Source organism: Aspergillus wentii (genome assembly GCF_001890725.1).
Source record: "Aspergillus wentii DTO 134E9 unplaced genomic scaffold ASPWEscaffold_2, whole genome shotgun sequence".
NCBI lineage: Eukaryota > Fungi > Ascomycota > Eurotiomycetes > Eurotiales > Aspergillaceae > Aspergillus > Aspergillus wentii.
In genome coordinates, this window is record NW_024467833.1 from 1281973 (window position 1) to 1306329 (window position 24357).

The window sequence follows — 24357 nt, forward strand, 5'->3', positions numbered from 1 at the left end:
TACTAAATGTTCCCACGATACCAAATTTTGTTTGTGTTATATATTGGACGGGCTTTGGGGTTCTGTTGTCAATACTACTTTGGTGGTGATTCGGGCCTTATATAGTAGATAGCTTATGTGAGGATTGAAATGATCATATTGACCCTTTTGATATAAAGTACAAGCCACAACAGCTAATATAAGATGGGGTTACTTCACATTCGAAGCCAAACTAGGTAAATAAGCCTTAATATTTTCATATACCAAGAAGGTCACCCAAGTACTGGGCAGAACCCGAAAGATATTTGGTCCCAGACCCTTGTAGAAGCCCGCAAGACCTTCTTTGGCCCAAATCTGTGCCATGGCATCCCATGCCCCCCGGTACACCAGATGGGCATCATAGACCTGCAAACGCGACCGCAGAACTTGATACGGATAAGTGACACACCCGGCAAAGATCTTTGACAAACTGGAGACGAGGAAAAAGTCAAGATTGCCCAGTTTTCGCCGGGCGTTACTGACATCATGATTATCGTCATGACCAGAGGCAGCAAACAGAACGGCAGGCCTCGAGCTTCGGTAAACCTTTAACTTTTCGTATGCCATGAATTGAAGCGCACCATGGCTGACCCCGAAGAGAGCTGGTAGGAGACCGCGATAGAAGCCCACCACACCCTCTGATCGAAGGATCTGCATTGCCCCCGTAGTGAAAGATGCATATGCCCCCGGTGTCTGCGAGCCAGTGGACAACATGCGGGTTTTGATTACCCAGATGGGATTGGTTAGAATAGAGGTGGCCATACCTGAGTTGTCTGTCAGCTTGACCAAGTTCCCTTTTTGCCTCTTTCACGTTACAAGCGGCGGGACACCCTTACCTGCGCTCCCCGATGCCAGGAAATAATCCGCCGAAGTCAGTTCCCATCCTTCCGAACCGCGGAATGTCCGTATCGCGTCTTTGATATTACCATAGCACAAGAAATAGAGACCCCAGCTAGTCGAGTTCCCAATGAGATTAGGCGTCAACCCCCGATAGAATGCAGTGATTCCGCCTTCATGATGAGAGATGTCGCGAATAACCCGGAGAGATCCGCCAAATCGGGAGGAGGGCGAGGATCGATCGACTGATAATCATCCGGAGAAGTCAGCTTATTTTCATGTGAGGGAGAAGAAATACAAATATTGTCTCGCTTGCGTACCTTGAAGTCGGGTCTTTATCAAATCTAGCGGATGCAGGCAGAGGGTAGAGACGATTCCTGCCGTGAATCCCGCTACGGTCTCCACAAAGGATGGCGATAAGCCATCCTTACCAGTCATGAACCTTTCAATCCTCCAAGGATGCCGAAGTACAGGATGGGTGAGGTGTTGTCAAGGTCTCAAGTACGAAGTTTGGCAAGAAAATCATCTAGGAAGAGGTTCCGGCTATTCTTGGCGGGTCGGATGGAGCGCCTTAAGTTAGCCTACTTTATAAATGCTGGAAAAGCGGATTACTTTGACGATATTCTATCGTATTGTTTTCAAAAAGAAATTGATAGGGGTGGAAAGTGCCAATTGATCTCCATCCCATAGATGATAGATCAAAAAGGGTAAAATATCGAATATCGACTATTTGAGTCACATGTGTTATACACTCCATACGCAGGTAGACTCAAGGAAATATAGATTTATTAGCCCATGCAAACCATGACTGAAACAAAACACCCTTTAAAAATACACGTGTCTATAAATCTCCCGATATCCATATAACAATAAAGACAAGGCAAGCCTTAGCTTCCGTATCCTCCAGGAGAAATCATAGGCAGAATAGATAAATTTGCTTGTCAGCCTCCGAGAATCATATTCATTACCCGAAGTCCTATTCATCCCCATATTCCATGTTATTTTCCTAAGCAAGCGGCGAGAACAACCTATCACGGCGTTAGCTGGCTAAAAATCGAGTAGGGAGCATCGTCATATGTACTTGAAGAGCGAGGGCCTGGGCTCGCTGTATGTGTAACCTAATTATTCTTTGTCAGTAATGCTTGGTGTTCATGAACGACAGGTCGATAGGAAATGTATACCGAGGTAGACAATCAAAGGTAGATATCCGCTGTTTAGAAATAAGCCGTGAGTTCCATTCATTGTTAAGCACCTGACGTTGGACATGTCTCACTAGTGGATGGCGACTTTCGAGACATCAATGACCTTGGAGATGCGCTCCTAATGAAAGAGGGCCGTTAGCCAATGTATGATTGCATGAAGATAGAAGGGTCTTCAAACCTTGGTTTCCTCAGAGAACTGAACCATCTTGGGGATATATCTGGCGCTTAAGCGTGCTAAAGAGTTTGGGGGCAGGATCTGGGAGATAAAAATAATATGAGACCAGAATGTTGAAAAAGGACAGAGATTTGTCAATGATGTTGCGGAAGGAGGGCGGAGTAGAAAGACGCCGTTGAGCTCAAAAAGTTTTCCGGGGCTAGGCAAAAAGCTGCCGCCGCCGCGGCGATAGACGCAGTTCGAGCTTCGCAGGACCTGCGATCACGTTGTTATCTCCGACTACTTCCACAACTTTAACGCGCATTAATCGGTTGACATTCATCAAAGATCATATCCTTTGCACTAGTTCAGTTCAATCGTATCAAGGGTGCATATTCTCTATTAGCCTACTGACCGTCGGTGTCATGTCCGGCGCAAGACACTGGTGAGGTCTCATCCCAAACCCCATGAACTGGAAGACAGGACTGATAAGCTACAGGGAGCAAGATAAAGAGGCTACCGTATACATTGGCAACCTCGATGAGCGGGTGGCAGATAGTTTGGTATGGGAGTTGATGCTGCAGGCCGGGCGCATCGTTAACGTTCACTTGCCAAAAGATCGGGTCACTCAATCACACCAAGGTTATGGATTCGTGGAATTTATTAGCGAGGAGGATGCCGAGTACGCATCTCGAATAATGAATGGCATCCGTATATACGGAAAGCCAATCCGTGTGAACAAAGCATCTGCCGATAAGCAGAAATCGGTGGAGATTGGAGCAGAACTCTTTGTTGGAAACCTCGACCCCATGGTCACGGAGCAGGTCCTTTACGATACTTTCAGTCGATTTGGAAACTTGGTTAATATCCCAAAGGTAATTTTCGCTGCCGCTTTGGACTTTAGCTCACTACGTGACATGCTAACGGGCTGCAGATTGCACGAGATGATAACAATCTATCCAAGGGTTATGGATTTGTATCATTTGGCGATTTTGAGTCTTCAGATGCGGCTATAACCAACATGAATGGTCAGTACCTCATGAATAAGCAAGTATCAGTGCAGTACGCGTACAAGAAGGACGGCAAAGGCGAGAGGCATGGCGATGAAGCAGAACGAATGCTCGCAGCACAGGCTCGCAAGCACAATGTTCGCCCGCCCACCCAACAAATACCTCCACAGTTTGCAGGCCCCGGAGCACCAACTATGGTACCAACAGGAATGGCCACCGGTGATGGCTCTCGTCCCTTGAGCACTGCTCCTCCACCAGATCTAGGTATGGGCAGGGGCATGGTGCCGCCAAACGTCGGTTATCAAACTATGCCTCCGTCACAACCGAATAGAGCTGCTCCCCCCACAACATCGCTGGCGAACCCTCCGCCGGGACTGCCGGCACGTCCCCCGCCGTCTCAGGCTGGCTATGGAGGCCCGCAAGGTTTCCTACCACCTGGCTTTAACAACGCTGGATCCCAGCAACCCACATTCCCGCCACCAGGAGCAGGTGCACCACCAGGATTCGGGCCTTCTGGCTTTGTTCCTCCGGCAGGAGCGTCTGGGCCTCCTCCATTGCCACCGGGGTTCCAGCAATCGGGATTTGGTAGGGGACGATGAAGCACCGTGTACTTTTGGCGTAACCGGTTCATAAGTGGCTACTTTCGATATGATATGACGATTCAAAATAAGGTGCTTAACTGCTGAATATCACAGAATATGCTCGGAACCAGCCAGTTGGTTGGGTTGCGCAGGACACCTGCCAGTCATTTACTGGAACGTCCGCAGTGCTAAACAGCTTATCTGATAGGAAAAGGACTTGTACAATTAGATTTATGTTACAGACTCCAATTTTTCTTTATTTATATTTGAATTCGATGCTTTTTGAGGAAACACCGGTTTCACCAGATGAGTGGTAATGTATTGCACTCTCGCATAATATCGAGCTTTAAACATGACAATGAACGCAATTTGGACTGCTTCTTGAATAGCAATTAGGCTAAATAGAAGGGGTAAAGAGCACTGCGAGTCACTTTGTTTGGCATCTAGATAATGGAATAATCACAGGACCTCGAAAGCATTCCAGTGGTAAAAAAAGAACGAAAGAAGCAAAGAACGAAGGAGGGAAGGCAGAATAAAAAGCACGCTAGTCGCGAGAGCCTCGAGTTAACAGCCAACGAATTGAATAGGGATGACTAAAGCCAAAAGATAGCCTACGATTGGGGGGAGGGAGAGCTGAGACGCAGTAAATGAATGAACGAACGCAGCTGCAAAGAATCATGAGAACGAAACAAACTTGGGATCCCGCGGCCGGCCGTCAAGCCCGATATTGTTTTTGGCAAACCGTTGCTCAGTATAAATCCGACGGGCTTCGTCAAATGTGACCCCTTGGTTCCTCATGATCTTCTTGATCTCGCCTTTGGCCTTGTTATCCAAACCCCCTCTAATGTCACCATCTGCAACATTAGCCGCGATATCGAAATGTGAGGACGACAGACCAGCTTCCAGATCTCCACTGAAGCTAGACGGAAGGCGATGATATATATATTTGGGGACTGGGAGTAAAGGCAACCATCGAGACCGACTGAGGTAAAGCGCTGTAACGGAGTCGTCAGATTATAGTCCCTAAATTCAGGTGTCAGAACATACCTGTTCCACAGAGTACAACGGAAAATGTAAGAAAATAAAGAAGGTAGTAGGCCATGGCGACTGAACCAGTGTAATGCAGAAGAATGTGAAGGGCAGAAATAAAGTTGATCAGGATGTCAGCGTGACTGTGTCGCGGAAGCTGGCGGCTGTAGCCTAGAGAAAATGTTGAACAGCTCTTTTAAAAAACCATTCTGTAGTAGATAGAGAATGAGTGGCAATACTGAACTGGCAGGAAGCTGCCATAACCAGCTACATAAACAGCATGGGGTATGGATAGAAGGTTGGGCGTTGAGGACTGGAAAGATATTAAGCCTATTTCGTAGGTGCAAGCACCTATACACGTTCATTGCCTTATTAATAAGGCAATAGCATTACTTGGACTTGATCTATTCCCAAAGCGGTCCGCTTAGCGAGGCCTGCGATGTTCGGCCGTCGTTTCTTGGCGTTTGGAACACACAATTCTCCAGAGCTATTAAGAGTATACCAGACAGACTCGCGCCGAATTCGACCTGTTCTCATCCCCCAGCTTGAAAGACCCTTCACAATGGCCGCCGAAAGATCGAACGTTTCCAGCGACCTCGTCTGGCAAATCACCCGTATGTTTATATTCTACGCAACCCCGCAAATGCCCATTCAAATCCAGTCAACCCAGCAATCCAGCTTTCCAAAATTATTTTTTTTTTGATTCACTATGTCGCTTCGCTCAAAAAAGCTGAACCTCAACTAATTTGAGGGATTTTGAATAGGCAACCAGAACTCGTTTCTGGTCAAGCGCAACACCGGTGGTGGTTCCCAGTTCTCCCGTGACACTCTGAACTTGCAGAACAAGCACTCTTTCAAGGTATGAGGGTATACTTAAATCTATACCAAAAGGCTATATATAGTACAGGCCTGGATTCTGGAAATTCATAACTAATTTTTTCTTAGTATGCCGGATACGCCAACACCAAGGTATTTTGCACATGATTGTATTCATGGATACTGGCATATTAATGGTTAACAACTATGATAGGCCATTGGCGTGCAGCCCACTGAGAACGGTGGTGTTGTCGTTATCACCAAGAAGCCTGGCAACCCTCAGCAGCCTGCTAAGAACACCGTCCGTGTGAACTATGGCCCCAATGCCTCCAGCCGCAAGTAAGGAAACCCCATTTCCTAGCTATGATTGCATTCATGGACATTTAGGAGGGTCTGGGGTTGAAGTATGTTATGTTAAACTTTACTGACTGGGAGACTGTCTTTTGCACAGGATCTACAAGGGTGTCGCCGACTTGACCGCCAAGAACGGTTACCGTGCTGACCTTCGTGAGGATGCTGTCGCCCGTGTTAGCGCCATCCGCCGCACCCAGAAGGCCAAGAAGGAGACTCCTGCTCGGAAGCCCAGAGGAGCTCAGGCCAAGAAGGCCGCTGAGAAGGAGTCGGAATAAATCAGGATACCAGTATTCAGAGACTGGGGATCGTAAGGAATGGGCGCGCGGAACAATAATAGCGCCATGCTGGGCAAGGGCGGAAGCGTCCATGTAATTTAGCAGTATTGGTACCGGGCATTTGTCCCGCCAGGCCATCCAGAAACAAAAAGGAAAATATGAATGTCCTGTGGAACCAAACCTGACTATCTCTTCCAAGTTAGCCAACCCGGCTCACGGAAAAATAATCAGCCTTTGACGAGACGAAATGCCTTCCCAACCCTCTCCTTTGCCTACGTTGATGGCAATGTGGCACGTGTTCCCGAGATATAGACGCCCACAGCCGTCTGTCGGGCCGAATCGAGTTGTAAAACATGGTGTTCTCACCATGAAGCTGCCGTCATTTTGCCGTAGGTCTTGGAGTCTCCCGCCTTTTTCCGAAATGTCGATGGGTCAGTGGACATATTCGGCATGTTCATCGGGGGGATATCTAGGAACAGACGAGAATTACCGGAATCTGGGGAACAATTATCTTGGAGGCAAACTAGGTAGGCCTTTCAATGCTGATGTACGGTTATCCGGGCACATGGGTATGCGTATGTAGTGGACATACAGTCTAGGTATAACCGACGGTGTAAGCTGTAAGGAACGTCCGACTCTAAACCCCGTAATATCGATCAAAGCTTCCCAAACCCCACATGTGATCTTCCATCATCATCATCGTCGTCATCTGACAGTAGAGTTAGCTATAATAACTAGCAGTTTGCCCACATTGTTGTGGTAACATCTTTTTGATTTTTTTACCCCTGTTGCCCAGGATTTGCTTTTCCGAATCGCTTATTGCTCATGTACGTTTGGACTGCCTTTACCTTACCGGCTCACCGTGGCACTCCCTCTTTTCTGGCCCATCCCCTCCTTCCCGTTTTGCCCCTCCCTCGTCCCTCCATCTATCTACCCCTCCTTTTACCTCAATTCTCCCCTTTCCCACCAATTTTCCCATCTCCGTCTCCACCATTCTATTTCATACATCTTCAACTGCTCGTTGTCTTTACTAACTTGTCCCTTTTTCAAAGAAGATTTAGTATACACATCTATTATCCACAATGGTCAAAGCAGGTTAGCATCTCTCAAACCGAAAATGCTTTGATTGCTTGCCAATGGGATTTTTTTCTTTTTATTTTGGCTGACCATGTTGAGCAGCTGTTCTTGGAGCTTCCGGTGGCATTGGCCAGGTCTGGTTCCCTCATACCTACCAAACACCTGAATTGTTCAAATTACAAATCTGACCATCTTTCTGTGCAGCCGTTGTCTCTCCTGCTCAAGGCATCCCCCCTCATTGATGAGCTTGCTCTCTACGATGTTGCCAACACCCCTGGTGTTACTGCCGACCTTTCTCATGTCTCCTCGGTCGCTGTACGTGATGATAACACATGCATAATGCGCCATTAATTGGTTGACTTGTATTCTGACCAATACATAGAATATCTCCGGCTATTTGCCTGCTGATGACGGATTGAAGCATGCTCTAACTGGTGCTGACATTGTCATCATCCCTGCTGGCATTCCTCGTTTGTCAATCCTTTCCCGTAAATAAATTACTCATCAATGTCTAACAAAACTGTCGAGTATAGGCAAGCCTGGTATGACTCGTGATGATCTTTTCAAGATCAACGCCGGCATTGTGCGAGACTTGGTCAAAGGCATTGCCAGTTTCTCTCCCAAGGCATTCATCTGTATCATTTCCAACCCCGTCAACTCGACTGTCCCAATTGCCGCAGAGGTGCTCAAAGCCGCTGGCGTCTTTGATCCCAAGCGTCTTTTTGGTGTTACTACCTTGGATGTTGTTCGTGCAGAGACCTTCACCAAGAAGTTCTCTGGTGTGAATGACCCCTCCAAAGTTCAAATCCCGGTAGTGGGCGGTCATTCCGGCGAGACCATTGTTCCTCTCTTCAGCAAAGCCACGCCGGCTTTCAAGGTCCCCGACAACGAATATGACGCACTAGTCAATCGTAAGGATTTCCTTCTAAATGATGAAATGGTTTTCTGGTAGTAACTAATAGCTTGCAGGTGTTCAGTTCGGTGGTGATGAGGTTGTCAAAGCCAAGGATGGTGCTGGTTCCGCCACGCTGTCTATGGCTTTTGCGGGCTTTAGGTATGACTCTTTGTGTTACAAACAAGGTTATTATTGTGGCTAATTCCTTTTCAGATTTGCTCAGAGTGTTATCAAGGCCATCAAGGGTGAGAAAAACATCGTGGAGCCTACTTTCGTCTATTTGCCCGGTATTGCCGGTGGTGATGAAATCGCCAAGGCCACTGGTGTTGAATTCTTCTCTACCCTCGTCTCCTTTGGAGTAAGTCGATTCTCTTGCAGAACTATTTCATTCCCCAGCAGAGCACGCTGACTCTTATGTTCAGCCCAATGGTGCTGAGAATGCCATTAATGTACTTGGTGGTATAACAGAGAAGGAGAAGACTCTTCTTGAGGCTTGCAAAACGGGCCTCAAGGGAAACATCGAAAAGGGCGTGGAATTTGCCCAAAGCCCATCAAAGTAAACGCCCATCCCCGTCCATCATCCACAGAAGCCCCACTTTATGTTGGTGATTTATCTTATGCTGCACCCTTGTGTCCATCGAAGGACACATCTTAGTGGTCTTGCTAAACCCACGGATATGGAAGGAGCCTCGCTAATCAATTGGTATCCCCGAAAGATAGGCTTTGAATGAGTTTTCTTAATGAGGCAAACATGGCGATGTGACATTGCGATTAGGGACTGTGGACGCGGGTCATTATGAGATACGTATGCAGAAAATAATAGATAAATCCCTGTCCATGTGTGCACTCGTTTCGTAAGGTAGAATATGGCGGGTTGGCGGGCTCGTAACCATGTTGTAGAGCCACTCTGTCGGATTATTCCAGTATTTGTCCTGCGGCAATGCATTGCTGTGGCTCTGCTCTCCCTGATAAAAAATCGAATAATTTCTCGTGCACTTCAGTGTTCCATTGTTCAGGGCTTAGGTTGGATGGTCTTGATCTGGAATGTAGCACCTGGAAGCTCTGAAGTTTCCGCTTGTACGGAAGTGTTGATCCCCATATTAGCTAAAGCGCCACGGATTACACCACAAGGAAACCATAGATACTTCTCTAGTTATCAGATATTGAACTCAGTGGTGTCTTGTGGGTTTCAAATGCGCTTACCGCTTGCGCCATCGATACGGCCTCACTTCGAACAGACATGCTCATCCTTGCGAATGGTCGAAAAGAGTTATCATTCAAGACATAAACCCCCTATGCAAAAGAATATGTTAGCTCAATCTGACAATGTTGAGACAATGTTCGTCCGTAAGGCGGTTCCTGAAGACATGTCACCTACTCGATGGTTTGTCTTCAAATTATCAATTTGCTTCCTGAAAAGAATTGTCCATAGATCCTTGCACAAGAATTTTATTACATCGAGATTATCGGTAAATCGAGGACGATCTCGAGAAAACCTGCCCAACAAGGTTTATTGAATCCATGTTAGCCATGACAACATTCTATACTGTATATAATAAGACATCCTTCCTGGGTCTCCTATGAACCTTGCGATTGCAATGAAATCTAGAAGTAGGGTAGAGAAGAAGAAATTCCAAGAAGATTGGTAGTTCACCGGCCTACCTTTCCGCAAGACCCTGACCGACTCTGTAACCGAGAGACTCAAGGCGAAAGAAGGTTGTTTCCTTAACTTCTTCGTCATCTGGTTGTTGATTACCATCTGAAAGTTCTCGTGCTATGCGCTCAGCCATAGGAACCAGCTCTATCAAAAGGAAGTCGAGGCATGAGGCGCTGAGGAGGCGAGCCTGAGGATCGGAGGAATTGAGGGGTGAAGCAGCTGCATCAAACGACATCATGAAGGGTCTAAGGTCCAAGGAAAAGCGGCTCAGGATAAAGTAGTTTGAGGCGCGGGATCCAATTGATGCGGAGTGAAAAAAATGTCGGTTGGAGGTTGGTTATTTCTTGGATTGAGGTCCTGATAAAAGTATGGACATAAGAGGCGGAGTGCGATTGGATGTCTCAACCTCTGGGAATCATCAGTCTGGGGGCAGATCCAAGCCGCGGCCAAAAGCACCCGACGGAGTAATTATTACTGTGAACAAAAATTGTGATTTAGTGTACAAAGAATTTATTTGAGTATCTGTAAAGATATGGAAGGAAGAAAGAGAAGATGAAAAAAAAAAAAAAAAAAAAAAAAAAAAAAAAAAAAAAGGAAAAGAAATAGAAAAGAAAAGAAAAAGAAAAAAGAAAGATACGGGATAATATGGATGACTTATTAAGGTATACTATATTCACCATTGAAGATAACTAATGTGGCTAATTTTTGTCCAAACATATATGTATTAGGACAGATAAATGAAATAAAGTTAAATAACAAGAAATTGCCTCTATGGTGTAGTTGGTTATCACGCAGGTCTCATATACCTATGACATTTCTGATCAAACAGAATTGAAATCCTGAGGTCTCCAGTTCGATCCTGGATGGGGGCATTTTACTTATTCCCTTTTATTTATATATTATATATATATATTTTTCGCTTTTTTTTTTTTTTAATAATTTTTCAATTAGGCAGAATCGAAAAAGCTGCACCCCCGGTTCATACCTAATAATAGGTACCTAATAATTATTATCTCTTCCTTCGCTTTTCTATGTAATTACTTCCTCATCAAATGGGTTTCGGTTAGGCAGTGTCTGTGGCAGCTCTTAGCGGCATAGGTGCATGTAGAAAGTACTTACCTGGGCGGAGCCTGTGTTTTCCTAAATACTACATCGTACTGTTTCCATAGCATCAGATTCGTATTGGATCTCAGCTGGCATACAAGTATGATTTGTTATCTTTCGAAATTCATATCAAATGTTAAATTTTAATTTAAAACACTTATGGATTGGGATAGCACTGTGTTGATTGATATGTTATGATTATACGGGGTGCTTCAGCTTTGATCGTCTTGAAGGCCATACACAGAATTTAAACAAGTGCTGGATACTTCGTTCTAATAGAACCCCCACTGTACTCTTGGATGGATTTAACCCCAGAAAAGATCCCCCGAGATATGCCAATAGATAATGAAGTGGGGACACGAAGAGAATGTAATAGTTCGCTATTGTAAAATGTTGGATATTGAAAGCCCCTCTCCCTCCCCAAAAAATTCGCAAGATTGCCAGCTGACTCCGGACGCCGCATTTTGTTTCGGTAAGGCAAATTCTTTTCAACTCGAAGAGCGCTTTACTTGCGTTTCGAGCCCTTCTTGGATTTTGATGGATGTTGTTTGAAGACAATGGATGAACGACTCTTTTTGTTGCGCTTTTGAATACGTCCTGGTTGATTTGTGCGACTTGTGGTCGGTTTAGCAGAAATTCTATCAACATCCATGTCTGTGAAGTAATTAGCATAGTGATTGAGTGATTAGAAATCCATTTGGGGAAGGGTTAGTGGATTAAGTGGAAGAAGGGAGGTGCTAACCTTCATTTAAATCTGAGTCCTTCATCTTTATATTCTCATTCAGGCCGTCTAAGTGTGATCACAGGTTATTAAATACTTAACTTCTTCAATAATTTAGGAATGTATATCCTATGGATATGAAACACGTACCTGCGCCAGCAGCATCTAATTCCACGCCCTTTTTTTGTCCTTGGGGTTTTGGTTGGGAAGCGAGCTCTTGTAGCTTTGCAGAAAGTCTTTCTGTTCGCGCATCAACAGCAGGCCCAAAGACTGTTGCTCGAAGCTTTGCTTTGTTGCGCTTTGAAACACTGGCTCTAACACTCTTTGCCATTTTGTCTGGAGAGAAAACTGCCCTAGGTTGAAAATGTAATAGACAATAAGAATAAGAATGATGAAGAGTGAATGATATTGATGTGATATGTAGGTTCTGATGATAAGTCCACTCTTCAAAACGGGAATTCTTATTTTTTTTTCTTTTTCTTTTTTTTTCCCCTTCGTTAGTCCTTCTTCCGCGGCGGGCTGTCTTATGTCATCATATCGGAGACCACCTTCTCACCTCCGAGATCATCGCCAACCTTGAGTCGCATACATCGCGCGCAATCGGGACAAATCAAATTAACGGGTCTATATAGTGAGACCAAATCAACCCATATCAAAGCGAGACGGATACGCAAGACTGAGATGTCTTTTAACGCTGCCAGAGAAGCTAGCGCGCCTGTCTCGAATTACGCTTCTTGAGATCTATTGGGGGCTTTCTAGATTGCTTACTGGTCTTCATTCCTTCAATTTAACAATGGCCTCCGTTGGCCAACCTCCTGAGATCCAAAGCGTTGTTGCTTTGGTGAAGACATTGACAAATGCGCAGCTCAAGGACATATTAAGAAGTGAGGGGCTCGCCGTCTCGGGGCTGAAGGCCTCGTTACAGCTCCGTATTATCGACTGTTCGTTATATCCCGTTTCGCTCCCCCTATTCGTGTTTGCTATCTACATACCTTTAAGAGAACCTCAAACAAGGGGGACTAAACAATAATGTATTGACAATTTCTAAAATGTGTCAGATATTGAAAGACTCCACCAAGGAGGACTTACTGAGCGTTTTGATCACCTAAGGAAGACCATCTATGCTACAGCGCATCGCGCGATGCCTGGGCCTTCAACAACACAAGCATTGTCTAGTCACAATTACCAGCCACTACCCGTCACCCCACCTATCTTGACGCAGCCAAGACCCTCGCCATTGAACGCACCAATGCCTTCACATCCATACACACCCGGTATACATTAGATTCACATTCACCCGCCTTATCTGACGATGTTTGCTTACAATGCCCTAGGCCGTTTGGATTTTAAAGACAGCCCGTTTTACACTATATTGGAATCTCTCACGCCCACTAAGGAGTGCAAAGGTGGGTTCTGATCTCCTTGGGAAAACACTACTATTGTACATCTAACAATTTTGAAGTACGCGAACAAACAAGAGACAGTGTAGATCTCAAAGTTGATCTCAGCCCAAATGTAGCTTCTAGGTTGCAGGCCGATCCAAACCTCCGGGTTATGGTTTACTGTGCAGCAGATACTGGTCTTAACCAGTACACAAAGTCGGACATTGCCTTCCCTCACCAAGTCGAGCTCAAGGCAAACCTTGATGAAGTGAAGGCCAACCTGAGGGGGCTCAAAAACAAGCCTGGTACAACCAGACCTGCAGACGTGACAAACTATATTCGCAAAAAACCAGGGTATTCAAACAACATCGTTATAACTTATGCTCTTACGCAAAAGGCAAGCTTCCCCTTGTCTTTGCTTGCTTCGAGGATACATTCCCCGCCCCTCGGAATTTTCGACTGTCATACTGACTGACGCCTAGAGGTTTTTCGTTACCGTTAATCTTGTGCAGCGGCATCCCGTTGAAGAGCTTGTGGCCGAACTGAAGGCTAGGAAGACGATCTCAAATGAGCAGGTGTTACGAGAAAGTACGGTGCCTCCAGCCTCCAAAATATACAACCGCCCCTAACACTTAATAGTGAAAAACAAAGCCGATGATTCCGAAATTGTAGCCACATCGAGTGTCATGTCATTGAAATGCCCTTTATCAACACTTCGAATCGAGGTCCCATGCCGCTCCGTGATATGTACACATAATCAATGCTTCGATGCGTCCTCATTTCTGCAGCTGCAGGAGCAGGCGCCGACATGGACGTGCCCCGTGTGTTCAAAAGCGACTAGTTTCGAATCACTTCAGATCGACCAGTGAGTTACCCCTTGCAAACTTTTCGTTAGTCGTCACTCACAAGGCAGATATGTGGATAATATACTACATTCAACTTCCACAGATGTGGACCAAGTAACTATCGAACCGGACGGCAAATGGTCGAGCCCAAAGGCTGATGACTCTTCAGCCGTTGGCGGCGTAACACCCGCGACAGATGATGACGACGAGCTGATAGAGATCAAGGAGCCGGGCATCACACCTGTGAAACAAGAGTCCATTCCATTGAACTTATCTTTGCAGCGGACACCAGCTCAATCGCGGGAGCCCTCGACCTCATCCGCAGCTCATCGATCAACCAACAAAAGGCTTGCATCTCAGGTGATCGACCTCACAGGCAGCGATGAGGACGACGACAATTCCCCTGTGAGGCCAGCAAAGAGACCAGCTTTGAATGCACTAAATCGAACAATCCCACGGCAAGAACTTCGTGCCTCTGTTGGAAGTAGTCTTGTGAATGAAAGGGCTCTCCCAATCTCGAGTCAGGATAGTTCTAAATCACCAAGCCAAGGTGGTAATTATGATACATGACTATGTTTAAAAATGCTTATTGGCACGGCGTTACGGCGTATTTGGTACTCGGTGTTGGCAATGGCATATGTTAGTTATGCCGCGGGGGAGAAATACTGCAAGAAATTTAGACTCATTCATTGCTTACCATTTTTTGATGGTGTTGTTGGAAATGAATGGCATTTCTTTCTTGATCCGGTTTACTTCATCCATCATAGTTGAAAGACTATCAGTTATTATTATTATAGAAAGCTCTTCTATTTTTTCCCCTTTTTTCTTTCTTTTCCTGCTCTTTTCTCTTTCTATTATCGGCTGGAGATAAGAGGAGGAAAAAAAATTGCCCCCATCCAGGATCGAACTGGAGACCTCAGGATTTCAATTCTGTTGATCAGAAATGTCATAGATATATGAGACCTGCGTGATAACCAACTACACCATAGAGGCAACTGTTTGAATGCGGTTGGAAGAAGCTATTTCCAAAGCTGAAACTATGCGTGGCATGCAAACCTAACCGAAATAAGTACCCCTGTTGCTCCAGTACCTGGCTAGTCCACTCTGGGACATTTTGATAAAGCGGCGACGCCTGGACGGAACAGATAATTAGTTCCCAAGCTAGGAGTTGCCACTACATATCTAACTACTCCTCACAATCCCGCTTCTAAATAGCATGGGAATCTCATAAATCTTAAAATACCACTGGTTGGTGCACTGTTGGCCTAATTTAAATTGACAGGCTCGGTCTGTTCTCTGTACCTGTCTGGCCTTACTGCTTCAGATAAGGATTTCAGAACAATGGCCGTCCTGCGGTACAATTGGGTGACCTGGATCGCCAATTCACTGATCCCAGTGGCGATTCTTGTATTTTCTTCTGGCTTCTTCCCATACAAACCGCTGATTCCTGGACTGGCAACCGTCGAGGACACTGGCAGTGCCTCTCCGCCACCAGTCTTTGACAAAGTCATCTTCATGGTAGTAGATGCCTTGCGGAGGTATGATTATATTCATGGCTCGAACTCATATACCTCTCCAGCTGATTACTATTGCTAGCGATTTCGTCTATTCGTCAAGTTCGGGGTTTTCATTTACTCAAAGGTAAACATGAATCTTACAAAATCATTCAAGCAATTCTCTAACGGTTGACACAATCATCAGTCTAATTCGATCTGGCGCTGCGCTTCCGTTCACCGCCCATGCCAGCTCTCCAACTGTCACGATGCCTCGACTTAAGGCTATGACAACAGGATCGGTTCCATCATTTCTAGATGTGATTCTCAATATCGCTGAGTCTGATACATCGTCGACTCTTGCGTACCAAGACACCTGGTTAGCGCAGTTAAAGGCAAAAGGAGGTCGGCTGGTCATGTATGGTGATGATACTTGGCTTAAGCTCTTCCCTGGCATGTTTGACCGGGCTGACGGGACCACAAGTTTTTTTGTATCGGTTAGTTGTACTTTAGATGCTATTTTGAATACAAATCATATGGACAAAACTAAGTCTCGTACAGGATTTTATTGAAGTAGATAACAATGTCACACGCCATGTTTCTAATGAGCTTCTCAATAATGACTGGACGGGATTCATTATGCACTATCTAGGCCTCGACCATATTGGACACAAAGCTGGGCCCCAAAGGTATGCCATGGCTAATCTTTCGGCTTTCTAGAGTTTTCTTAACGCATTCTAGTCCTTACATGATGTCTAAACAACAGGAAATGGATTCTGTTGTAACCCAGGTCTACACAACCATGGAACGAGAGGATCATCTTCAATCGACCCTTTTTGTTTTGTGTGGAGACCATGGAATGAATGATGCTGGGAATCACGGTGGTTCTTCGGCAGGTGAGACTTCGCCAGCTTTACTTTTTATTTCACCGAAGTTCCAGGCCAAGGGGGTGCATGGAGAAAGTCCTGTCGAGGCATCAAACGATTTACAATACTATCGCACCATCGAACAAACAGATATAACACCGACGTTAGCCGGGCTTCTCGGGTTACCCATTCCCCTGAATAGCCTGGGCGTGTTCATCCCAGAGCTTCTGGTAATGTGGGATCATGGTAAGTTCACCCTTTCCTACTCTCGAAGGGGGAGGAAGTGGGGAAATGATTTGGGGCCTCCAGCTTATCTTACAATTATTTTCTATTGTATGCAGGGATTCACAGGGTTAATATCCTGTTGAAAAACAGCAAACAGCTTTTGAAAACATTCAAGGAAACATTTCCAAGTTATACTTTTGACCCTGGTTCCACTTCCTTGGACTGTGAGTCTGAAGTTCCGAGTGGTGTTGAGAAAGTCCAATGTGCCTGGTTCCAAATTCTTGAGCTCTTTCACAAATTCGAGAATGTCAACCATGTTGACTCTGAGATCGAAACTGCACTTTTGCATTTCTTGAGAACCGCCCAAAATGTGATGAGTGGTACTTCGAGTAACTACAACGTCAACAGACTCCATCTGGGTCTATTGATCACCGGTGTTGCTGCTATGCTATCTTTCCCAGCAACCTACAGGCTACTCTCGAGATTCAAATATCCTGGGGCGTTCCTGATGTTCAGCACCCTGAGTTATGGTGGAATGATGTTCGCTAGCAGTTATGTAGAGGAAGAGCAACATTTTTGGTATTGGGTCTTTACAGGGTGGACTTTTTACCTACATGTCAAGTCAAGTGGACGGCCATCTAGGTTTTCGTTCCTAGGTAAGCTTCCATTCACTAGAGTTGGCATGGTTGGATTAGCAATCTCGCATCGGATCTTGAGACGTTGGAATCAAACAGGCCAGAAGTTTGCAGCCGAGCCAGATATTGCGCGGACTTTCCTCCCTTCTCATCAAAACACTCTTTGGGCCCTGATCATTCTAACATACATTGGCACATGCTGGCATCTTCTCGGCGCCCTTCCTTCTTCTTTATCATGGCGCCTAGTTGGTATCTTACTCACCGTCGCAGCCTTCAATTTTAAACTTGTATTCGTTGCATCTGATTCACCTGAACTTCTCGGCGACTCTTTCTTGGTGTCATTTGGGAATATATTTGGCAGCATACCTCTTGTTTCACAAGCAAGGGTCATTTTCTGTGCAATCGCTTTGCTCGTTCTGTTCTCCGTATACGATAAGACGAGGACCTTAAGGCTACCACATGATCAAAGAGGCAAGTCTGAAAAAAACCCACTTTTGTTGCAAAAAGATTACTAACAGAGCGAAATAGTACCAAGTACGCTCTTCCATGAAGCTCTTACTCTTTTCCTAATCACGCAATCAAGAGCAACAAACGTTCCGCTCTTTCTGGTATTCAGGATTCAATTTTATATCCTTGCCTCGGCCAAATTGACAGATATGGAAGTGACTATAACATCCCTGCTTTCACAGTATATGACCTTCTTTGCTTTTGGTGGCTCAAACGCGATCTCCTCTGTCGATCTTTCAAGTGCATATAACGGCATCGGCAGCTACAGTGTTGTCTTAGTGGGGATCTTAACATTCGTGAGTAACTGGGCTGGCCCAATATGGTGGGTGTCAGCGGCTCGCCTTCTTCGGTCGAATCAGATCTGGACAGAAAAGCAGAACCACATCATGCTTTTGACCTTCCATAACACAACAAGTCTGATGTCCGTCATGGCTGCATGTACAGCATTGAGGACGCATCTCTTCATTTGGACGGTATTCTCGCCCAAGTTCCTTTACACCATGGCATGGACCACGATAAACCATTTTGCCGTGAATGTGTTAGGAGAGATAGATCTCCCCAATTTTATAGATAGGCCTTGATCAATGAGAACATAACACATTTCCGCTAGAGCTTCCACAGGCTCGATTAAAACGGCAGGGTATAATGTACCGTACATTGCGGCAACTATAATAGACCAGCAAAAAGATCATCAATCGCGTTTTGCCTCTTTTTCTTCTTCTTATGCGCCTTGAATCCCCAGTCCAGCGTGCTCTTTGACTCTTTCGTGACCTTTTTTTGAGTACGTAATCCAGCTGGACCATGTGCTGCGGAAGAACCCGAGGGCACTGGAGCACTTTCGGATCGACAAATGAGTTCTCCTACATCCTCCTGGGGGGCTCTGGGGTTGGGTGAAAGCTCGCTAGCAACCTTTATCCGAGACAGCATTTTTAGATCCCGATCAATTCCTGTAGCTTTTGCGAGACGAGCCAGCGCAGCTAGCAGTACGGTGCCAAGTGTAGAAAACTGCCCATCTGCTATAACGGTCGAAAATGCCCTGCAGTCAATGGTTAACCAACAGTCTTAGGTTTTCACTGGAACTCTGGCTGAGCGCATGAGCACATCGCATAATCGAAGATGTCAAACATCCAATTGGGATAGGACTTTTATGATGGCACATCCATGGCTCAACTCACAGGTAACATTTTGGCATGATATACACCGCGAGGTACTGTTTGTGTACATCCAGAGAAGACTTAGCTTCGGTATATAGCGATGGTTCAATTTCAAGAGACTTCGCAAGGTTGAATGTAGTGCGTTTCAGGATAGATAGCCATTTCCACCATTTTGAGGTTCCATGTTGGTTTTTGTTGCGGTGAAAAATCAAATGGAGCATAGCATGTACAGCAAAGATTTTCTCAGTATCCATTTTTGATGCTTCAAGAGTCATTGTGGCAGTACCACATAAATGCAGCTCTTAGATGATGTGGCAGAATCCCAGAAAGTTCCCAATACTGGCTTCTTTCACTGGTTCTTATGTTTCAATGCAAAAGGAAACATAGTAATAAGTATTACAGACTTAGGTTGTATTGTATGTATAGGCAGTATGATTAACGCAGGTTGGAGGTACTAAGGTAATCTGCTATTAGGCGGTGGGAAACACTAGTACTAAAAGGGAACTCTTTATTCCACACCTGTAGCTCATATGTGGTGCGTATCCAGGATTTTGCCGGCCTTTACAGTAATTATGATTGATTATACAAAAATTTATTGCACAAGAAAAATCTTATTGAATAAATATCATTACTAGATACTTATCCTTAGAAATACACTGATTTATCATTTACTTTCTTTAATGAAACATAGGTATTGTAGTACGTATGTAGTACAATCTAGGAACATAGCTAAATAAAGAATAACCTCGTTACGTAGCCAATATTTGAGCTAACGGAATATTTTTCATCCACTTAAATGGACCAAAAGAGTTTCATACCACAAATGTAGATTTATTTATTTTTTATCAAGAGATAGGACGGAAGAAGACACCTGAATCTCACAGAGATGGGCTTCCAACTGGAGATAAACCCAACATTAAGACACAAACCGAGACACCACCCCCAGGCCAACCAGGGCATAGAATGGGTCTCTCCCGTGGGTCAAAAATGCTGGTTGTCTCTCCAAGTAGACAGAGTACTTAAGACAAGAGTTAAAGAAGAAAAAAAGGGGGAAGAAAGAAAAAAAAAAAAAGACAAGCAAATGAAGACAATATCCCCTCGCATCGCAAATCATGCGTGTTGGAGATGCCACACCTCGTATCTCGTATGCTTCGCCCCCGATGTTGGTTTTCTCCTCTTTTTTAAACATGCAGCCCCATGGGGAGTGCGAGGGGGAGAGATATGCTTGGACTTGAAAATGTTTCACATAGCTACAGGAATCAAGATGTCCTAGGACCGCGATCTGTGATTGTTGAACCATACCACATCTTCATGCCCGGGTAGGTGCACGGAGCGCTCCTGAGACCGTTGTTGACACCAGAGGGGCGCCTCGGAGCGAGCGTTTGAACATAGAATACCTCACGTTCTGCGGCAGTGGTTCCACGATCAAACTGTGAATGACGGCGACGTTGCTCGTCACGGTATTGCTGACCAACTCGGGGGGCAAACAGGCCTGATAAAAGCTCATATTCAGTGATGTTTCCCATAAATACATTGTTAAATACCTTACGTACCAACATGCTCTGCATTCTCAATGCTGCGGCGCATCTTCGATGGATTGTCCGGTCCCGGAAAACGATCCTCAGTTCCCACAAGAGGCCCAGCACCCGTGTGGAATATCTGCACTTGATGAGTATTCCTTCTGATATAAGAAAGCGAAAGAAAAACCAGAGCGCACCTTGGGACGAAAGGAAGGGTGCTCCAGCATCACAGAACTGTTTCGGAATTTTTGTACTAGGCAATCCTTTCCTTGTATTGCTACCCCGAGCTTCAGAGCATGACAGAAATTAGCGGTATTTAGAAACTTACTTGCATATGACACCTCGGCAACTTTGTCACTATTAAAGCAATTCCTTTGAAGCCTTGTTAGTATAAGATTGCACGGATCCCATGGAACATTTCATACCAGGTGCGTCCAGAGCGCACATTGATAAACTGTACAGTGTTAGTAGATATTTATTATGCGGTATGAAGACCTACATCAATGATATCAATCGGCTTTTAACGAGTTAACCAAATTCAAAGGAGAAAGCTGGGCTGTGGCTTACATCTTCAAAATTTATGAAAGCATAACCGACGCTGGGATGAAGTTGTAAGCATAATGGTTTGGAAGCATGTAATCAAGAACAACGAACTTGCAATTATTCGCAAAATCTATGACCAGTATTGTTAGTTTTTAATGAATAGCATGGCTTATCATCGCCCTTACCAATGCGCAAATACATGAAGTCGTACTTCCCGTGACTCGTTTCATCAACAATGGTTTTGAGCATGGCCTTTTCAGTGCTAAATCAGTACAAATATCGCCATATATCCAAAACACAACTCATACCTGGTCGATTTTATTTGGAATATTACGAAGCATGATCTGTAATCAATTCAGTCGCTAAGTAGTAATAACTAGCAGATGCACGACACATACCGTAGTTCGAACATCCAACCCAAGACGGATCCGCTCAATATCAACAGCATTTTGGTTATTAGAGCGCAAGTCGGGGTAACGACTGATTTCACGGTGGGGCGAAGGCAGGATTCTCTCCCCAGCCCTAGACATCCAGTCCATAAGGCCAGCATGCTCACCTGAAGGCACCGTAGAGCGACCAGTAGGGCTTAGCTCCATATAGGGAGTGTGGTTTGTTCGACTCGAGGCCCAGGAATCATGGTTGCGGTACGCAGTTTCGTATCGAGAGAATCCCCCCTTAACAGGTGTCGATGGGCTCGGGAGAGGAAGGTATGATTTGTCCTCCACATCCGGTTTGAAAAGTGAAACTTCGAGCACGCAATCCTTCGATACTCAGTCAGCTTTGTTTTCTTTTTGTCAGACATAAAATAAGCCATGAGAGGACTCAAAGGCGATTGACTCACATCGACTGAGGTTCCGTTGAGTGTGGTCATTGCATTTTCCGCGTCACGAGTATTGAAGAATTCAAGATGAAACTCGCTGACATGATCTTGCTTAGAGGGTAAGGGGCTAAAGATTTTCATGTCCCCAAACGTCATTGCCAGAGTCTCGAGCGAGCGAGCGACTCTGTGATGATTCATATTGGAATTTCGGCTATCATAGTAGACTGACACAAACAACTGACCCTCGAAATCAGATGTCTGTGCCAACCGAGACGGTTCAGAGTGTTGTATGTATTCTCTAGACGTAAGAGCGAAAATACGCCACTCAGGTCGAAGAAGATGAACCTTCTCCATCGCATTCTTTGCTTCACGACTATCAGTGAATGCAACATACACTTTGCCCATCGAACTGAGCTCAGTAAGCACAGGTCCCTTGAGTGTCCCAAATTCGCGGCGCTTCCTTAGGGTTAGCAATCATATATTTCCCAGACTAAGTACTAGGTCCTACTTACATTGAAGAACCCGGCTAGGGACATGTAAGACAGGTTCGTCGGGACGTTTTCAATAACAAATGCGCGACTACGTCTCTCGGTGTCAAACTTCTCAATAGATGCACTGGGCAGAATGCTGTTCATGGCAAGTTGAGTGTTTCCAATAGGACCATAATCAGACGTGCCCCGCTCAACAGATTTCATGGTTCCAGGTATAGGTCCACGGGTTCCAAGGTCAGCATTGGGAGTTAGGTAGCTAACACCACAGCATTCACGGGACAAGGACTGGATTTGGCTGCCAGCGACCACTCTTCCAGTCATGCCAATAGGCGTGAAGCTTGCTGCAGTTGGAGAAAGCTGTGCTCGGTTAGAAGTGCTTGCTGAAACTAGAAAGGGGTCTGAAGAAGGTCTGAGCATGGTTAGTTGATATATACACCCCCATGTATCAGGTATCCGTGCTTACATCGAGTAGAACTTGCGGAAGTCAGTCTCTTTCATGGCAGCACCGACACTAGAATCAGAGCGATCCTTAGATCGCATATCCTCGGGGGAGAACGCCGTAAGTTTGGTATCTGGAGATCCATGAGGCGAGATTGCTCCGTTTGTAGAACAGGGACTACTCAAGATATGGGAGGAATCGTTTCCTCTCATCTTGCACGGCTGTAAGTGTGGGTATCCCAGTATTTCGCCTTTTGACATAAGCCAGTCAATGCAGTATTGATTCAGTATAAATGGTTTTATGTGAAAAAAGAAACTTTTCGGAAGATGTCAGGGTGGGCAGAGTGTTGAAATGAAAGTCAAGAGTAACACTGGACAAGAGAAGACCTAACCTGAAGGGAAGAACACAACACATATCCTGTCTCTGGGAGGCAAAAAGTGGGGGAAAGATCCAAGACATCCAAGAACACATTTCAAATGATACTAGAGTGAGAAGATTAAGAGCAAATCCCACAACAGCAAATCAGAGTATGATGTGTTTGAGGGCTGTTATTACACAGGCTGCGACACAGCCATGTCCACCAGCCCAGTCCGGGCACCAAATGTGGAGAAGAGTAATAGTAGAGAGATGTTCAAAGGTAATTCTGGTAAACAGAATATTGTCTGGCTCAGTAAAATGAAATAGGCACCGCAATTCCTGAGACTGGCCTTTTAGGAAATATAAGGTTGGATCATGCACATCCAGTGCATAGAAAGCTTTCAAGTTTCTGCAAATCTTAAAAAGTGCATATATATATCTTGGAGCCCTTTATTTCTGCTGGTAGTTTCTGTAAATCACGCTCTTGAATTGAGGGTGTCGGGGGATTGCCCAGTCCCTTATCCAAACTTGCATCAAAAGAAAGAATTTGAAGTAGTGTCTTGATATTAGCTCGAAACCCTGGAAGGCATGAGAAATTCCCTTGTCAGGGTTTATGAGAAGCATCGATGAGAAGGAGAAAAATGTGTCTTGCGATCTTCTGTGCCTTGATCTCCAACTCCAAGGCTCAATGAGGAAATGGAAGTCATAATGTATGTTAGTGTCACGATGCATAGCTCGCCAGATATCAAATAAGGTAGAGTAGTAAATAGAACATTCTCCCCTTCCAATTCCCGTCACTCTTTCTATTAGGTGTCCAAGCTCTCCCCTTCTTTCACTTTATCTTAGTCATTGGAGGCTGGGCATAATGTTAAGGAAACCTCACCCTTCGCCCCCCTCTTTTGAAGGTAATTAGGGCAGTGTTAAATATCCGGTCCAAGATGTGTCTATCAATTTGAATTAATATTAATTTTATTATCCAACACAAATATCAAATTGTATTTGTGGGGTTGACAACCACGATCCTATCAAAGCAGCTTCAGGTGGGTCACAAGCACTAGAGCAGAATACTTACTAGTTAACAGTTTCGCCCTAGGCCTGCAGGATAAGGTGGGCGGAGGGAATAAAGTAAAATTTCAATGTGCCTAGGCAATCAAGAACTAAGAATAGAGACATGGCATCCCATGCACAGAGCATGTATGTTATATACTGATAGAGAGTGAGCAGATTGAAGTTGGGGTTGTTCATACTATAGTATGTACATCAAAGCGCAGGACTAGTGGACATCTTGGCCAATCATCGTTGGTGAATACATGGCAGCGGCCTCGGTAGAATTCCCGTCCCGCCCAGAGA

At 45.1% G+C, this 24357-nt stretch overlaps 12 protein-coding genes and 2 non-coding genes across 14 annotated transcripts; 6 read left to right on the forward strand and 8 right to left on the reverse strand.

Moving 5' to 3' along the window:
• Positions 1 to 189: 189 nt before the first annotated feature.
• ASPWEDRAFT_105531 (putative mitochondrial folate carrier protein Flx1) lies at positions 190 to 1293 on the reverse strand (the record flags this gene model as incomplete). Its single annotated transcript, XM_040827734.1, has 3 exons — positions 190 to 782; positions 855 to 1100; positions 1176 to 1293. 3 exons carry the CDS (start codon positions 1291 to 1293, stop codon positions 190 to 192), a joined length of 957 nt encoding a protein of 318 aa, XP_040692219.1.
• Positions 1294 to 2636: 1343 nt separating this feature from the next.
• Positions 2637 to 3820, forward strand: ASPWEDRAFT_48754 (U2 snRNP complex subunit HSH49; the record flags this gene model as incomplete). Its single annotated transcript, XM_040837157.1, has 3 exons — positions 2637 to 2656; positions 2711 to 3086; positions 3146 to 3820. 3 exons carry the CDS (start codon positions 2637 to 2639, stop codon positions 3818 to 3820), a joined length of 1071 nt encoding a protein of 356 aa, XP_040692220.1.
• A 657-nt stretch (positions 3821 to 4477) lies between these two features.
• On the reverse strand, positions 4478 to 4904 carry ASPWEDRAFT_105865 (DUF2015 domain-containing protein; the record flags this gene model as incomplete). The annotated part of the gene is made up of 2 exons (XM_040827764.1): positions 4478 to 4797; positions 4850 to 4904. 2 exons carry the CDS (start codon positions 4902 to 4904, stop codon positions 4478 to 4480), a joined length of 375 nt encoding a protein of 124 aa, XP_040692221.1.
• A 489-nt stretch (positions 4905 to 5393) lies between these two features.
• ASPWEDRAFT_104135 (60S ribosomal protein L28) lies at positions 5394 to 6276 on the forward strand (the record flags this gene model as incomplete). Its single annotated transcript, XM_040827624.1, has 5 exons — positions 5394 to 5445; positions 5596 to 5690; positions 5777 to 5800; positions 5862 to 5986; positions 6099 to 6276. 5 exons carry the CDS (start codon positions 5394 to 5396, stop codon positions 6274 to 6276), a joined length of 474 nt encoding a protein of 157 aa, XP_040692222.1.
• A 786-nt stretch (positions 6277 to 7062) lies between these two features.
• Positions 7063 to 9066, forward strand: ASPWEDRAFT_180088 (malate dehydrogenase). The gene is made up of 9 exons (XM_040831823.1): positions 7063 to 7371; positions 7456 to 7487; positions 7558 to 7668; positions 7736 to 7823; positions 7887 to 8264; positions 8323 to 8407; positions 8462 to 8606; positions 8671 to 8804; positions 8965 to 9066. The coding sequence occupies exons 1-9, from the start codon at positions 7359 to 7361 to the stop codon at positions 8966 to 8968; spliced, it is 990 nt and encodes a 329-aa protein (XP_040692223.1). The 5' UTR covers positions 7063 to 7358; the 3' UTR covers positions 8969 to 9066.
• Positions 8936 to 10237, reverse strand: ASPWEDRAFT_331323 (trafficking protein particle complex subunit). The gene is made up of 4 exons (XM_040833740.1): positions 9911 to 10237; positions 9627 to 9744; positions 9452 to 9541; positions 8936 to 9281 (listed from the first exon to the last, which is right to left on the reverse strand). The coding sequence occupies exons 1-4, from the start codon at positions 10141 to 10143 to the stop codon at positions 9261 to 9263; spliced, it is 462 nt and encodes a 153-aa protein (XP_040692224.1). The 5' UTR covers positions 10144 to 10237; the 3' UTR covers positions 8936 to 9260.
• A 433-nt stretch (positions 10238 to 10670) lies between these two features.
• On the forward strand, positions 10671 to 10777 carry ASPWEDRAFT_t40. Its single transcript has one exon. It is a non-coding gene; the product is annotated as a tRNA-Met (tRNA).
• Positions 10778 to 11514: 737 nt separating this feature from the next.
• ASPWEDRAFT_103504 (DUF2423 domain-containing protein) lies at positions 11515 to 12061 on the reverse strand (the record flags this gene model as incomplete). Its single annotated transcript, XM_040827567.1, has 3 exons — positions 11515 to 11663; positions 11752 to 11799; positions 11881 to 12061. The coding sequence occupies 3 exons, from the start codon at positions 12059 to 12061 to the stop codon at positions 11515 to 11517; spliced, it is 378 nt and encodes a 125-aa protein (XP_040692225.1).
• Positions 12062 to 12236: 175 nt separating this feature from the next.
• On the forward strand, positions 12237 to 14929 carry ASPWEDRAFT_36218 (Siz/PIAS RING finger protein). The gene is made up of 7 exons (XM_040834395.1): positions 12237 to 12671; positions 12789 to 13004; positions 13065 to 13136; positions 13193 to 13509; positions 13595 to 13700; positions 13752 to 13977; positions 14026 to 14929. The coding sequence occupies exons 1-7, from the start codon at positions 12524 to 12526 to the stop codon at positions 14525 to 14527; spliced, it is 1587 nt and encodes a 528-aa protein (XP_040692226.1). The 5' UTR covers positions 12237 to 12523; the 3' UTR covers positions 14528 to 14929.
• ASPWEDRAFT_t78 lies at positions 14845 to 14950 on the reverse strand. Its single transcript has one exon. It is a non-coding gene; the product is annotated as a tRNA-Met (tRNA).
• A 227-nt stretch (positions 14951 to 15177) lies between these two features.
• On the forward strand, positions 15178 to 18663 carry las21 (mannose-ethanolamine phosphotransferase LAS21). Its single transcript, XM_040834396.1, has 7 exons — positions 15178 to 15495; positions 15554 to 15598; positions 15659 to 15947; positions 16012 to 16139; positions 16192 to 16562; positions 16658 to 17647; positions 17705 to 18663. Exons 1-7 carry the CDS (start codon positions 15299 to 15301, stop codon positions 18262 to 18264), a joined length of 2580 nt encoding a protein of 859 aa, XP_040692227.1. The 5' UTR covers positions 15178 to 15298; the 3' UTR covers positions 18265 to 18663.
• ASPWEDRAFT_36220 (uncharacterized protein) lies at positions 18323 to 19256 on the reverse strand. The gene is made up of 2 exons (XM_040834397.1): positions 18859 to 19256; positions 18323 to 18719 (listed from the first exon to the last, which is right to left on the reverse strand). Exons 1-2 carry the CDS (start codon positions 19110 to 19112, stop codon positions 18350 to 18352), a joined length of 624 nt encoding a protein of 207 aa, XP_040692228.1. The 5' UTR covers positions 19113 to 19256; the 3' UTR covers positions 18323 to 18349.
• Positions 19257 to 20096: 840 nt separating this feature from the next.
• On the reverse strand, positions 20097 to 22862 carry ASPWEDRAFT_168455 (putative meiosis protein MEI2; the record flags this gene model as incomplete). Its single annotated transcript, XM_040830304.1, has 13 exons — positions 20097 to 20329; positions 20391 to 20496; positions 20555 to 20729; positions 20783 to 20811; positions 20857 to 20874; positions 20925 to 20955; positions 21012 to 21030; positions 21086 to 21152; positions 21209 to 21244; positions 21299 to 21661; positions 21742 to 22176; positions 22233 to 22620; positions 22675 to 22862. The coding sequence occupies 13 exons, from the start codon at positions 22860 to 22862 to the stop codon at positions 20097 to 20099; spliced, it is 2088 nt and encodes a 695-aa protein (XP_040692229.1).
• Positions 22863 to 23754: 892 nt separating this feature from the next.
• Positions 23755 to 24274, reverse strand: ASPWEDRAFT_36226 (uncharacterized protein). The gene is made up of 2 exons (XM_040834401.1): positions 24080 to 24274; positions 23755 to 23951 (listed from the first exon to the last, which is right to left on the reverse strand). Exon 1 carries the CDS (start codon positions 24250 to 24252, stop codon positions 24097 to 24099), a length of 156 nt encoding a protein of 51 aa, XP_040692230.1. The 5' UTR covers positions 24253 to 24274; the 3' UTR covers positions 23755 to 23951; positions 24080 to 24096.
• Positions 24275 to 24357: the final 83 nt, after the last annotated feature.